This window comes from Ziziphus jujuba, chromosome 1, assembly GCF_031755915.1.
Source record: "Ziziphus jujuba cultivar Dongzao chromosome 1, ASM3175591v1".
Classification (NCBI taxonomy): domain Eukaryota; kingdom Viridiplantae; phylum Streptophyta; class Magnoliopsida; order Rosales; family Rhamnaceae; genus Ziziphus; species Ziziphus jujuba.
Genome location: NC_083379.1, coordinates 13,975,348 through 13,991,156, shown reverse-complemented (window position 1 = coordinate 13,991,156; position 15,809 = coordinate 13,975,348). Strand labels below are relative to the sequence as shown.

Genomic DNA, 15,809 nt, shown 5'->3' with positions numbered 1-15,809 from the left:
ATTTATTGATTTAAGATTTTACTTATTCATACCTAAGTTATATGAAAACATCAACCAATAATATATTAATTATACTATTTGGTAAATAAATTTTATGACTATTGTAATATTTATAGTATTATTGTTCACACACTTTAAAATAATATTTTCTTTGATAAATTTCTGCAAATTAATTCAGAGTTAAAGTTTAAACGACACACTGTATATAACTCATACATATCTTACCATTATCATCATGATCATTGACCATGAAGTTTGAAATCCGTGATCTACTACTATACATATGTGCCATTTTTCATTTCCTTGACAAATGACTACAATTTAGTTGAAGTTATTTGTTGTCGGTCAAAGAGTTCCACCTACCACTTACAAATTGATATAGCTCATTTTAATTAATTATTTCTTTTAAAGAAAAACAATTTTGTTGACCTTGTAGTGACTAACTTTTTATTACTATTTGAATATAATAGTAGCGATGGTTATTGATTGATGCATGCAATGGGTCTAATTAAGATTGCTTGGGATTACATTTATTCTGTAAGCACTTTGCATGAATCAATGATTACAAAATGAACTAAATTAACTATAAATCTTCCGGTGGATATAGAGTCGGAAAAAGTGCCTGGCTGATCATTTCTCAAATATTTAATTAAGATATATATGAAACAATTTTTTTCCCAAAAAAATAAAAAAAAAAAAGGAAAAAATAGTCATAGTATAACTTGTATTTTTTTTATTCCCCTTCTTTCTATCCATTTCATGTTTAAATTGTCTTAGTTATATTATATATTGAATCTAATTATATTGTCCTGAATTGTCAATTAAGTTTTTAATTTATTTAAGGGTGAAGTTTCAGAACAAACTTTAATATTACATTTATCTCTAACTCCTAATAAAATTTTGATCTCACTTAACAAATTCAAAAACATTACCATTGATTATATCTATGGAGATGGTATGCATATTGATTATGTTCTTAATATAAAATGAGAATTTATGAATGTATTAAATGCTAAGAATATGTAACCTTAATAAATAATTTAAAACTAAAATTCTAATTCCAAAAGTACTAACAATTAATCTTACTCCTTACGATAGCAGTGGATTCTCAATACAAGTTAGGATCGTACATGCTGATCCTTAGGGTTTGATCAGATGTACCCAAAAAAAAAAAAAAAAAAAAATCAATTGCTGTCGGGGCAAAAGGTACAACACATTGCTTTATCATGAGAGGGGCATGATGATTTGAAAACATATTGGTTGAATTTTCAATTTTCTCTGAAATTTGGAAGCAAATCAAAAGCTTATAGCATCAAAGTCCACCAGCAATCATCATCCCAAGTTGTAGCATATTGCTCTATAGGCTAGCTAGTTACAAGGGAATAGAAGTCCTTGTAGCCAATTGGGGAGCCATTTACAAAATTCCCATTAGCAGGTAAGTTAGGTTTGTTCAATCAATTTTCTTTTTGGAGAATTAATAAACCAGCTCATGGTATAGGACAGCTTAATTAGGTGAAATTCCTGGTCAAAACTATGGAAAATAATTAGGGAGTAGCCATGAATGATGAAAATCAAACTTTTGTAGTGGTGTGATATAGACTTGCATCCATTAATTTGCATAGTCAACTGCAAAGGAAACATGATATTCGACCGTTGGAAAAGAAAAAGGAAAATCTCTTTCGGTTGGTAGAGAGAAAGCGGAGGGAAACAACGGCAAGAATTTCAAATATAGACTAAAAAAATATAAATTGAAAACAAATAAATAAATAAAAAATGTCTTTTCAAAGCAAAGGAGGGGTCCCAACATGTGAGAAATTATATATCTACCTTTTTCTGTCCCCCGCAAGACCCCTTTCTACTAAACCAAATGCTGTTAATTAGGTCATTTAAAAAGAAACTAAAGAGGATCAATTGATCTCCAATGAAGAAGGAAAAGATTGTTAGTGTTACTATTCTAAATTTGGAAAATGGGTTGAGCTAGCCTACCTCAATGTAGAAAAATGGAATAAACAATGAAAGGTATTATTGAACCTTCAATATTTTATTGTTTGGATGGTGGAATGTGGGCACTAGAATTCGGAACATTGTTTGAGGGAAACCATCAACATATAGTTAAGGGTTGTTTAATGCATTTTAATTACTTATGCATCTTTGATTTACTATCTTTTTCATAAACTTAAAGCCACATGTTTTGAAAACTTACAATTGAATCCTTTGATTCGCAAGTTAGTTTCAACTGAAGACAACAGAAAACTGAACGAATGGTGGTAGACAAAAATAAACATATATCTCCTATGTGCTTAGCTCCAGTTCGGTGCTTATCTAATAAAGTTAAAAGCTTCACAGTGGCCATATATAATATACAAACAAGTATTTGGAACCTATTACCAAAGTCCGTGTATTTAGAACCATATAAATTATTATTATTATTATTATTATCATTTAAAACATTTTTTCTAGTGTTTCGAATATATAATTTTTTAGATATGAATGTAAGTAGCATCCTAATTCAGCCAACCTCCTTTAATAATGTTATAAATTAATTTGAATACACTTCGTTATAAATGTATCAAAATTATAAATGTATCAAAGTCATTACTTTACTGAAATAGTCTAAAATAGTTAAGGAAAGACGAATTTATTGACTGACGGGTCTCCAAAGTTATATAGAAGGTGCAGTACTAAAAGCATGATAGATTGTGAAGCCCCTTAAACTTTTCCAACTAAGGCTAGAAGTGGAAAATTACAGAAAATTTAGGAGGCAACATAGAAAATTACCCCTTTCTATTTATTTATTTCTTTTTTGGTTATATATTATATATGAAAAATATTATTTATCACCATACATGAATTATCATCAATGAAATACCTGTATGTTAATAATAATTTAAAATTTTATTTTTAAAATTTTATTATAATAAATAATATAATTAAATGTCTCAATTAAAATTACCATATAAACTGATGATTGATCGTTACTTGTAATAATAAATAATAAAACTTATTATATATATATATATAAATGTGCATGTGTGTATGTGTGTAATTTCACATGATAAATAAAGTAATGTCAACAAGGATTTGATTTCTTGATTACAATGGCAAGATCCTGCCTGGAGCTGTTGACATAGACAATATTAACCATTGCCACGCACAGTGACACCGACTTTTTTCCTTTTATTTATTTTGTGACCATTAATTAATAATGACATAAATTGACCTGAGATAGCTCTTAACACTACCATTTAGCAATCCATAAAGTCATAAGAGACCAAGTACGATATTACAATAATGAAATCACAATAAAATAAAATATGATTGATGAAAGGACTTTATGGCTCTCAGACATCCCATGATCCCCATGGAGAGGAATAATTGTTACTGGAATTGATTAAGATAATTAAAATCATTAAGACAGGAAGTGGCTTGAACCTTAAGCAAACCTTTTGCGTCTCATAATGCCCATTATCCTCTTATTAATAGTAGTTAAAGTATAATTTATATCGTTTTTAACCGACACCAAAAAACAATTAAAGATACGATTAGATTTTTATACATATCATATACATCTACTTTTTAGCAAATCGTTGACAAATACATGTTTATTTTACTTATTTATATATTTAATTTTATAACCAGACTTTCATCATATTGATCTAATAATTTTAGCATAATAATTTTTTCTATATGTCACTTTTTAGATTTGTATGAGATTCATTTTATCCAAATAAAATTTTAATATTCAATATTACTAGAGTTGTCAAAATATTCACAATATTTATTTATTAAATGATCTGATAGATGATATAATAATATTTAATTAATTTATTTTTTATCCATTTATCCGTTTAAAAATTTACTTTTTTAATATATCAAATAATAATATTTTAATACATATTATTTAATAGATAAATTTGATAAATATTTTGATACCAATAATATTACTGTTTAATATTTTATTAATTAATTCATATTAAATTACTAATATATTTTTAAATTTAATATTTAAAATTATTCAATTCCTACTAAAGGAGTTATAATCGTCAAATCATGAAAATGTCGACTTTGTAGTGGAATCTGACTCTTTAATCTCATCCTTTTAAAGAAGGATAGTACATTTTTATCTTCCTTCTTCATTTTCTCTCCCAAATAAAAACAAATTACCGAGAATAAATTAACGTTATATATGAGTTGTATGTACATGGAGAAGTACCAAGAATCTTATCCGGACAGGTGTATATGATATGCATGCGAATTGTCTGTGGATAGTTTGGAAGTTTGTGGTGGATAATGATTCTGTATTTGATGGGTTTGCACGTTGTGTGACATGATCAGTAAATCTTATGTATACAGAAGAGCATGCGAGAAAGAATAAGAAAATCATTTTTTGGGTGGTGAGGGCCAGGAGACAAGTCAGAATATCTTTAATCATTAATTTTGGACCTAAATCATACTTTTTCTAAGACACACTTTAATATTTTATGCACTTTATTACCCTTAGAGGTTTATAAAACGAAGCATGGGAGAGATTTCTTGGAATTTGGCATGATGAATTTGACTTTACAGAGAGAGTTTTATATTTTGCTTAGTGGACCACTTACACTCTTCCAAAAGAAAATTGCACATCAACAATTCGGTCAAGTAACTTGTTGAAGCAAAGTATATTTGATTTGTAGGTTATTATTATAAATATTTTTCTTATAGAGGAGTCCTTTTGAAGTTTCTTTAATATTTTGAAGTGGGAAGGCAAATGTGGATTTATAACAAATATGGGGAACATAAATAACTCATTGCCTTAAACTTTTGAAATAATGAGGAATAAAATAGGGAAATTATGGAGAGGTAATGGAAGAAGAAGGAGGATTGGACGTGTTAGCTAAATAGATTTTTTTTATGTTAGAACATGAGGGTCCCCAAGACCCTTTATTGCCATGCGGTGGTAGGAACAAGAGAACAAAGCATGGCCAACAAGGAAATTATGTTATGGTCACCGAGGGAGAAAAGAGTGCAGATAAATGACTTAACTCGTATTCAAAAAAAGCTAATATGGTACACTAATCTATATCGACTTCATCCCACATCTCTCTCTCTTTTGTCCCCTTGGAATCCCATGACCCCCCCACCCCATAATGGGATACTCTTCCAAGTGTCATGCCATGCAACACAAAATGTGTTTTGAGTATTTTGATTGCTTAACTAACAAATTATATAGAAACAACTAAATGCCAAAACCATTATTTTCGTTATTTTCGATTTGAATTTTATTATACTTTAAATGATTGGAAACAAAAGAAAATATATATATATATATATATATATATATAAATCTGACTCTTCCCTCTTGAAAATAAATGGCCAACTCGGAAGGACTGAGCCCAAGCCCATTACAAAGCCTACTTAGCTCTCACCCACTCTTTAATTGCCAACAATATTACTTGTTCATATTTTTGGTACGACGGGTTTGCACACCTATTTTATAGTGACTGTGAGCCTCTTATTCCATGGAGTTGGCCCTTCCTTACGTGTAATTCAGTGTATAAATCACATGATTTTCAAGCCCATTATATATAGTTTAGAAAATACCAATTAGATTTAGCACATTGATAAACATTTTCAATTACATTTATTACTTTGAAACGAGATTTACTTCTCGTTATATTTTAAGAATGATCAATTTGGAGGTGACGCATCAACTCTACTTAATTTCAAGGATAGTTCTTGAGGTTTTTTTTTTTTTTTTTTTTTTTTTTTTTTTTTTTACTTGGTAAAATGGCTGGTACGTTCAACCGTTCAAGGAAGGTAACTACCTATTTTTATGGTGGGTTGAATCATATTTCATGTACTTTATGATTTAATCGAGACAATGTTGCAGGTGACCAAATGAAAAGGTAAAAAGTAAATATAATAGATAAAAAGAAAATAAAAATTGAAAATAGGAAGGAAATGGGTGTTTTACTTTTACATTTACATGCACGGATCGAGCCCATAAACAAATATGGCCAGTGTTTTTTTACAAAGAAAAAAAATTCTTTTCCAGTGTACAACGGAAGTTTTATACACTGCCAAAATGTCTCTATGCACGCTCATTATATAATTTTATTTGATTAAAATTTTAAAAATTTACTAAAATATTAAGACGTTTAGTTACAAAGTATTGAATATGTTATGTTTGATTACAAAAATACTGAATATGTCTAAAATTTTCGGTTGTAACTATGTCTTAAGATTAATATATACATATATATATATATATAAAGCTCCCCAAAACATGAATAATTAAGAAGGTTCGTAAATAAAATGAATTAACATTAACTGGTTATGTTACTATGCTAGTGCATATAATATAACTCTTTCAATTGGTTTTGTTAATCATTCATACAGAGAAAATACACCTTCAATTTATAAGCGTCACGTATAGGAAAACATAATGAAGTAAATGTAAATAAGTTCCTAATTATATAGCTCTTAGAGTGAAAATTATATAGAAGATCATTAACCAACGAAAAGATACAAAATGAATTAAAAAAATAACAATAAATCACACCTATTAGAACAATGGACTATTTGTCAATGATTTATAAATTGGACTACTTGTCACTGATCTATATATCAAAGTTTTCTTCTGATGCAAATGCTCTCGCAGATATAGAATCCTAGCATCAACTCTTGCAGAAAATCCAATCTGTGTCAACTTCTTGGAATTGTTCTGTTCTCTCTGCCACATTTGATTGTTAAACACGTCATTCCTCGAGTACTTCATTTCCTGGAGCACATGATCATCCATGGGATAGAATGACCTCTGAATGACAACATGTATGAAGTATGGAAGAAGAGAAACAACCACAACAAGCAATGTGACCATCCAATACATCGGTGCAAGTCCTAGAGATTCGGTTAAAATTCGAAACCCACGTTGAGAGTAGGCATGAGGTAGTGCACCATACACGAACATGAAAATGTACCATAGTAATATGCTACCCCATATGAAAAGATGTTGAATCCAAGTGAAGTGACTTATGATTAGAGCAATCTGGCAATTAACCGTCCATATTATGCATGTGTATGTGGTTGCACCGAGATGTGCTAGGTCCGCGACATGTCCTTCTTCTTCGAATGCAGCCGGGGAGAGTATGTACATGTTTGCAAGGAAAATGACTAGAGATGAAACAACACCGTTTAGTATCCATCCCATTATGCCGCTCCAATTGAAATATATGTTCCTTTGGCCTTGTTGGTAAAGTGATGGAAACTGCAATGTGGAAAATGTGTTATACAATTAAAACTTTATCTAGGAAATGAGTAAATTCAAAACCTCCAAAAAACTAAAATAATATCCCACATAGATCATGTTGGAAGTATTTTTTTTTCACCTCAAGACACACTTCTGAAGAAACATCCTGCTCGAGAACACCTAATGATATGACTGGCAAAGATGTCAAAATGACATTAAACAATGTCATGTACCAATCATCGTACAAGACCTCTCCAGAGAAACTTGTGTACAATTCATAGTAGAACAGAGTAAGGCCAAATGCAACATTCTTGTATACAAAGTATAGAATCTGCATTCATAGAGAGAATTTTGATTCAGTTTTGGAGCAAGTACTATACCATAGTAGAAGAACAGAGTAATTAATTGCCAAACCTATATAGTAAAATTATAAATTGTGTTTCATTTGAAAGACTTACCATTTTGGAAATTCTCTTGTAACACCAGTGTCCATGAACTATAAGTAATCTGCCTAAAAATCTGAATTGAGGCAATGAGAAGTCACTGGCCATGACTGCCTGTATAAATATGGTGTTTCGTTAATAAACATTTAGAAACACAATAAATAAGTTGGAGTAGAAATCAACCATTGTTACCAAGTACAAAGGCTTACTTGCATTCCTTCCATGCCACTGATTCCAACTCCAATGTCAGCTTCTTGAATCATGCCAACATCATTTGCTCCATCCCCAATAGCCAGTGTTGTCTTGCCAGTATATTCCTTTACTAACTGCGTAATCTGAAATTCCATGCTTGTGTGACTCACTCATATTGGAAAAATATATCTATATTACTAACAAAGTGCAAAACTGTAGAAATTCGTCAACGAGTAACAAATTGGAAAGTTTTCAAGAAGTTAAGGTCTCGGAATTGTACTAGCCTTTTACTAAGTGAAGCAATGAAAAAAGAGATGGACATAATTACCAAAGCTTTCTGTTTTGGTGAAACCCTGCAGCAAATAACAGAAGCACAGTTCACAGCCAACTGTAAAAACCGGTCCTTGACATCACTTTTCAAAGCAACCTCAAGAGCTTTTCCATCTATCACCAAAGATAATGGTGACCCTTTAATGTTTTCTTCATGCATCACTTTGTAGAAATTTTCAAGTTGGTTTAAAATATCTTCTTTCATTGCCTGAAAACTAGAAAAACAAAACCTGTTATTATCAACTTAGCTTCTGCTGAACATCATGTTTAAAAAATACCATTTTTTTTTTTCCCCAAGAAATCTGTTGTGAAAAAGAAAATTTAGGCCCATAATTTTTTTTTTTTAAATCTCAATTAAAAAGATATATAAATTGCCCTTGGATTTATGAATTGAATTTTCACCTTCAATTGATAATTGCTTGTTGTTTCATTGGCCAAGGTCAAATGAAATTGATTCATGTCTTGCCTAAGTAAACTGCAAGCAAACCTGCCAAATTGGGAAGAAGAAGGCATGGAAAACAAGCAAATTAAAGGAAAATAAGAAAGAGCATTTCAGCTTCAATTCAAGTCTTTATTACTTGTAAGTACTGTATGACTTGCAATAACATGAATGCACTATCTGTTTGGTCATGCACTAAAATACTTTTTTTTTTTTTTTTCATTTTACTAACAATTTTATGTCTTTTAGAACATAAACCAGCTGTTTCTAAGTAGATGTCCAAACAGAGGTTTACCCAATATTTATTGCAGTTTCCTTCTTGTCCCCGGTAAGTAGCCATATTTTGATCCCTGCTTGGGCAAGTTTATCGATACATTCAGGAACCTGATACATGGATACAAAAAAGAGAGTTAGCAAATAGCAATCATAGGGAAAAGCTTAATACATGTTTAGTGAGACATTTATCATAGAAACACATATACAAAGAGACATAAAGACACAGAGACAGAGATAGAGACAGAACCCCTTTCTGTAACTTGTCTTCAACAGCAGCAGCACCTAACAAAATCAAGTCCTTTTCAATCATTTCAGATGCTTTCTCTAGCAACTCATCTCTTTCAGGACCAATTGTTGTCTTTGCCTCCGTAAACATTTTGTTCCAATGTTCGTATTCGGTGGACTCAAGTCTCCTATATGCAAATGCTAGTGTTCGAAAACCATCTTCTGCATAATTTGAAAGGTGTGAGGTTGTTGCCTCTTGGTATGATCTACCATCATCAGCAAGCCTATCGAAGATTATGCTGTAAAACAAAAAATTTTAAATGAGATTACCAAATTTGTATCTATTAAAAAAATTTCAGAATTAGTACTTAGAAGAGGCTTAAGATATCTTCTTCTGTATGATATGACATACCTATCTGCACCTTTGCAAAGGAGAAAAATTTGACCTTCTTCATCTCTTACTATAACAGACATTCTCTTCCTTGAGCTACTGAATTCCAAAAGATTTAAAAGCTTATATTCCCTGCAAATAAATTTCAATTGTATTAATAAAACTATATATAATAAACAAAACTAGTAATGAAAAGATATTAATTTTAACACCAAGAAATTGTTGTAGTGGGGAATGAATTACCTCTTCACTTCTTTATCAGAATTATCAAATTCCTTAAGAAGCATTGTCGATTGAGTTCTCCGCATGAATTGGAACCCGAATTCTTGTGCAGCAATCAGAAATGATACTTCTTCTGGTGACTCTGCCTCATACTTGAACTTATTATTAATTGCATTATCTTCAATAGGTATGCCTGTGTGACACAAGGCCATGACTCTAAAAAACATTTTTACATCAAATAAATTTGTTCTGCTTGCTATCCACTTCTTGTCCATAAGTCTACTATCCCTAAAGTTGAAACCTTTTATGACAGATTCTTTCCCGAGATTCGAAATTCTTGAGTTTTCTGTAATTGAATTCTGCACATTCTTTTGGTCCCCAAGAGCTTCCATTTGAGTCTTTATATCTGCAACAGAGAACTCAAACCTTTCAAAGCTTTCAGTTGAATCTGATTTCTGATGCATACTAAATTGATATGCTTCCAAGTCGACATTCATCCGTTTTGATACTGCAAGATCAACTTCATTGATATCACCCCCATATGAAACACCAGCAATTGAGCATTTCCTAAATTCCATCTGGTTACATGTCAAAGTCCCAGTTTTATCTGACAAAATCATCTCTACCTGACCAAGTTCTTCATTCAAATTTGATGTTCGAGCACGAACTGATTTCCCTGTTACTTCATCATACAATTCCATATCCTTGTTGATTAGCATGGCTTGTAGAACTTTAACAACTTCAATGGACACATATAGTGAAATTGGGATCAAATAGCCATACAATATAAGTGCTCTTATGAACTGCGAGAAACCAGATACAAAAGGCTTAGATGGCTTATAGAATCGATCATCATCACTGCCTTGCAAACGAAGGTACCACCATTTATGAATCTCAGAATTCCAAAGGAAAGCAAACCCGGTTGCAGTTATCAATGAAATCAAAACCAGTAGTGAGAAAAGAAAGTAGATAACATGATCCATCTTTCTTTCAATCCGGCTTCGCTTGGATGGAGACATGGTCGAATTTCTCACTGCTTTTGTATCAGGACCAGTGAAGATCACTGCTCCATAAATGTAATCTGTGTTGCGAAGTTTTGAATCTCTTAGAAGTAGTTGTGTAGGACATAAAGGATATGATTCATTTTTGAACTCTAAATTGCCAACAAAGGTATAGAGGTGAGGATTTGGATCCTCACAGCGAACAATGGCTCTGAATTCATTGAATTGTTCATCTTTGTCTAAGCCAAGTGTAGCTTCTAATGATCTTTTTATCTTGAGATTGGTTTCTCCATCAAGGTTCATGGTTTCTACATAACAAACACCATCTTCAAAGCTTGAAGACAAAAGGAGGAGATCACATGGAAAATATTCATTCTTGTTTACTTTCACAATGTCACCTGAACAGAGATCTTTCCATGGCTTTTTCACAAATATGCCGTCTCCAACATGTGCGTGCACTGTTCTTGAATTCACATTCAAATCCTGCAGTACAAATTTTATTCAGCAATATATACATATATCTATAAATAAATATATATATATATATATATATGTGTATATGCATAAGCATCTATCTATATTAATATATATGAGAAATTGCATATGCAAATTGAAAGGTTTATATGATGTTCACTGATAGTAACATGGCAAACCTATCCTACATACTCTATGTTAAAAGAATATTCGACATATATATAGATATAGATATAGAGATATATATATATATATATATTTTGTTTTTTTTTTCCTTATCTTGGAGGTGGGGGATTCTTTATTGGTATATAGTTAAAATGTATTCTTAAATTTAAAATTAATATATAGTTAATTAAAAAATTAAATAATAATAATATCAATGCAAGAAAATGTTATATATATATATATATATATGAAATTGTCACATTAATATAAGACAATTTATTAAATAAGTGAAAGCTAATTGAATGAAATATCCTAGTGGATATATTTTCTAAAAGAAATCTCCTATTATTTAAGTAGAAAATGCATATATTACTTTTAGTCTTTTATTAATCATCCTAGTGGTTTGAAAAGTTGTGCTTATAATATATAGAATTTAATACATTTGTCAACCTCTAGCTATTATCAACTTCTTTCACTTAGAGTTTAGACCCTGCTACTAATTTCCGAATCCTTCAATGTATACTATAAAAGTCCAACACGTTCAGATCTCTAACTAAGTATCTTTAAAAAAAAAAAAAAAAAAATCTCTAACTAAGTAAAACGTAGAACTTGAGTAATAAAAATGTATTAATAGCTAGCTGGCCAATTAAGCACTATTTGAATTAGTTAGTTGGCTCAACATGCTACCACTATTTGAGTTTTTCAGTTTTTCCACCAGCTACCCCTATTAATTTCTTCTAAAATTTTGTTGCTTATATAATATCTTCCCGGCTTATTAGGGTATTTTTATCGTTGATATTGAAATTTAAGAAGTTCATGCTTGCTTTGATAGGAAAGGTAAAATGATCAGCTAATTCATGTCAATATTATATATAATTTAAGTACGCAGCTATATATATGCAATTGCAACATGCCTAGCACCAATAATATATACATTTTCCCTATATATCAAGAAATTAAATATACTAATAAATAATTAAATCAAGTATAAAGCAGATAGAACATTAATATGTTTGTGATATATAGGTAGCTAGGAAATCAACTCTAAAGAAAATATAAAACAACACAGCTTTTGGAATAATAATAACTAAATTTCATTCTCTTCCAGTTCCACAAAGAAAACTCTTTTTTTTTCTTTTTTTTTATTGACACAAATAAAAGCAAAGGAGGCCAAACACACTAAGATCTAAGAAGCAAAACAAAATTAGAGGAAAAAAATGTTATAATTAATTAAATTGGTTGATGTTAATTAATTTACCTGCAAAAATCTGTGCCAATCTTCCACAGCCTCTTTAAGCATGCTAACCCCAACAACAAAGACTAAAGGAGCAATCAAACTTATAGGATTAAAAGGAGTCAAAGATGTAATGGACAAAACAGCGGCCAAGAGAAAATAAAGATTGGCAACTCTCCTGAACTGCTCGAAAAGTGCTTTGGGAAGAAAACTCAACACGTTGTATTTGGTGGTTGATACATGGTTTTTTGGATACTTGAATGGCTTGTCCTTGTGAAGATGAGGCTCATTGCAGAATACCACCCTCGAAAACCCTGGCTGACCGACAACATCCCCATTGATGCTCGGTCGAAAGCACGAAAACGAATACAATTTGCTCCATCTGATCTTCCCCTTTCTTGTCCCAGCTGATGATGATGATGATGAACCTGATGCCATTTTCAGTACTACTTTGACGAGTAACACTAGCTACTTTTCATCGTGAAAGTAGAATAAGAAGAAGAAGAAGAAGAAGAATATCATCAATTAATTCAAAGCCATCTGAAATTTGATGAAGCTAGCTAGGTAGTTGGAACTAAGATATAATACATGGCATTGTATGCAAAGACTAAACAAAGCTAATTGTGTTTGTGTGAAGTTGTAATTTTGTTGTTTGTCTGCTTTTGTGTCTTTGTATGCGAGTCTTTTATTTATGTATTCCTCCTCCCCCGGCGGCCTTTCACATTGACTAATGATGATGTTCTTGTGAGAGAGAAAGAGAGAGAGAGAGAGAGAGAGACTTCCAATGCAGAGATTTTGGAGTTTTTGGGATCAAGCAGGCCTTTCCTTTGCCGTACTTGACGCTACCATTTAATTTTGTATATCTATCTGAATCTGTCTTATGCACCATCTCACTGTAATATTTAATGGTATAGTTTATTTTATTATTATTATTATTATTTTTTTTTTTGGGTGAATTTTAAAGTTATATATAGTTTTGAGCTAGTGCGTAAGTGTGAGTTTGGTCAATTATCAAATTTATTCCTTTTACATTCAAGGAGTGAAATTAAGAAAGTTTCGTAAACTCCGTTTGCCTTAAATTTGTAATAGGCTAATATCCAGCTTGCACTTAGGTACAACTATAGTTTATTTTGATATATATATATATATATATATTAATAGTTTTTAATTGTAAACTTCACAAGGACTGTAGCAACTAACAAGCAAATGTGGTTTATAGGTTTACATATATATATATATATACACCCCAATTTTATTGTATTAAGAATTTAAAGTATTACATTAAGCTTAATTCATTTCTTAAGTTCTAGATTTTTAAAGTAAAACTATTCTAAATTGTAGACCTTTTTTTTTTTAATTTTAATAATGATGTCTTCTAAATTGTAGATCTTAAATTTCATTTTTGCTACAATATTTTTCTACTATCTAAACAATTAACTTTGACCAGTTATACCCATTCCAATGCCATTTTAATTTTATAGCCCACCTCCCAATTCATTGTTAATTCATTTTATATAAAATATATATATATATATATGGATATATAGAGAAATGCATAAGTTGTTTTTATTTTTTATTTTTTTCCCTTTCAAAATTAAGTTCTTGATACAAGATGAGAAGATCATATAACTGTGCTAGTTAATTAAAAGGGTAATTGTCTTTTGAAAATATTTTTATAAATGAAATAATAAAAATTGAAAGATAAGCTTGTGAAACAGTTTTTTATTAGAGTACAAGTTAATTTGATTTCGGCTCTGCCTATATATATATATAGTCCCTGGTATTTTTCTATTTTTTTGGGTGGACAGCATGTAGCCCATGGTATTTGCAAATGTCAAAAATGCCTCAAAATTCGAGAATTGGAAAGTGAATGAATTATACTATACAAGTCAACGAGCCCATTGGTGTGTTTTTAAATTGAATATTATTTACAAGCAATGAATGTGCATTCGATGGAGCTTTTTATGGACAATATATGTGATTAACTTTTTCTTACTTTGGGAATATCACTTAAAATATTCGTTATATTTAAAGCTAGCTGCTGATTTTTCCCCATAGAATATATATCATGAATTGTTTAATGCCAATATAATTTGGATCAAATTCAAGACCAGATTGAAAGAAATTTGGATTGCCAACCTCCACCCACATGGAGTATATACAATTTGAAGAAATAAATGTATATATATATGTATGACTCATCACCATTGACAATTTTACCATTGTTCAAGAAGTTGTAATTTGCAAGGTGGATTTGTTTAGTTAATTTATTGAATGCCTTCTCCAATCTCCTTGTTTGCGTGTCTAATTATAAAATTATATGATATATTCATAGCTCTGTTTTTTTTTTTTTTTTCCTGCTTAAATTTAACTTTTAATATAACTTGTTTTAAGTTAATAAGAGATTTCTTTTCTTTTCTTTTTTCTTTTTTTTTGTTTTATTTTATTTAATAAGGGATTTCACCTAAAATATATACTTGGGAAGTTATTTTTTTGTATATATGCATACCACACACTTTTATCATCCTAAGTAGTTACTCACATAGCCAGCTTAATAAACTGTAAAGCTATTGTTTTTTAAGAAAATGGGATTGAATTTGTATCCCTCAATTCCAATATTAAAAAAGAAAAAATTAAAGGTATTTAGTTTTTGTTTTTTATTTTTGTTTTTTTTTTAATAGATTGCTTACTTTAATAATTTATGAATATTAGTGGAAAGTAATTAAATATCCTTATTAGTTATAAATGTAAAATGAAAAAGATATATAAATAAAAAATAAAACACAATTTAAAATTGTGTTAAATTGTGTTGATTTTTAATATTTGATTTTTTTTTTTTTTACAGTTATAGTTTAATAATATATTTAATAAACTATAACAGCCACTAACTAACTAATAAACAATTAAAATAAAGAAACGACACCAAATTGCAAAATAAATAAATAAATAAATAAAGACAAAAAATAAAAACTGTACAGGTTAGCAAACGATACCTAAACAATTTAAATTAATCACATTTACGAGGAGTGTTGGACCATCTATTTTGAAAATCTGTTTTCAAAAATAGAAAATTGTTCTCTAAATTATATATGAGATGTTTGGCCATGACTAGTTTTTGAAAAAAATTTGAAAAACAAAAATAATAAAAAAGATCTTTTAAAGAAAATTATAAACTATGGAAGAACA

At 30.1% G+C, this 15,809-nt stretch overlaps 1 protein-coding gene across 1 annotated transcript; it reads right to left on the bottom strand.

Moving 5' to 3' along the window:
* Positions 1–6,472: 6,472 nt before the first annotated feature.
* On the bottom strand, positions 6,473–13,061 carry LOC107418458 (probable phospholipid-transporting ATPase 4). The gene is given in 11 exon segments (XM_060820096.1): positions 6,473–7,249; positions 7,371–7,562; positions 7,690–7,788; positions 7,884–8,009; positions 8,195–8,404; positions 8,599–8,683; positions 8,931–9,019; positions 9,159–9,435; positions 9,549–9,662; positions 9,762–11,233; positions 12,648–13,061. Coding segments are annotated over 11 exon segments (3,780 nt in total). The 3' UTR covers positions 6,473–6,547.
* Between the last annotated feature and the right edge of the window lie 2,748 nt (positions 13,062–15,809).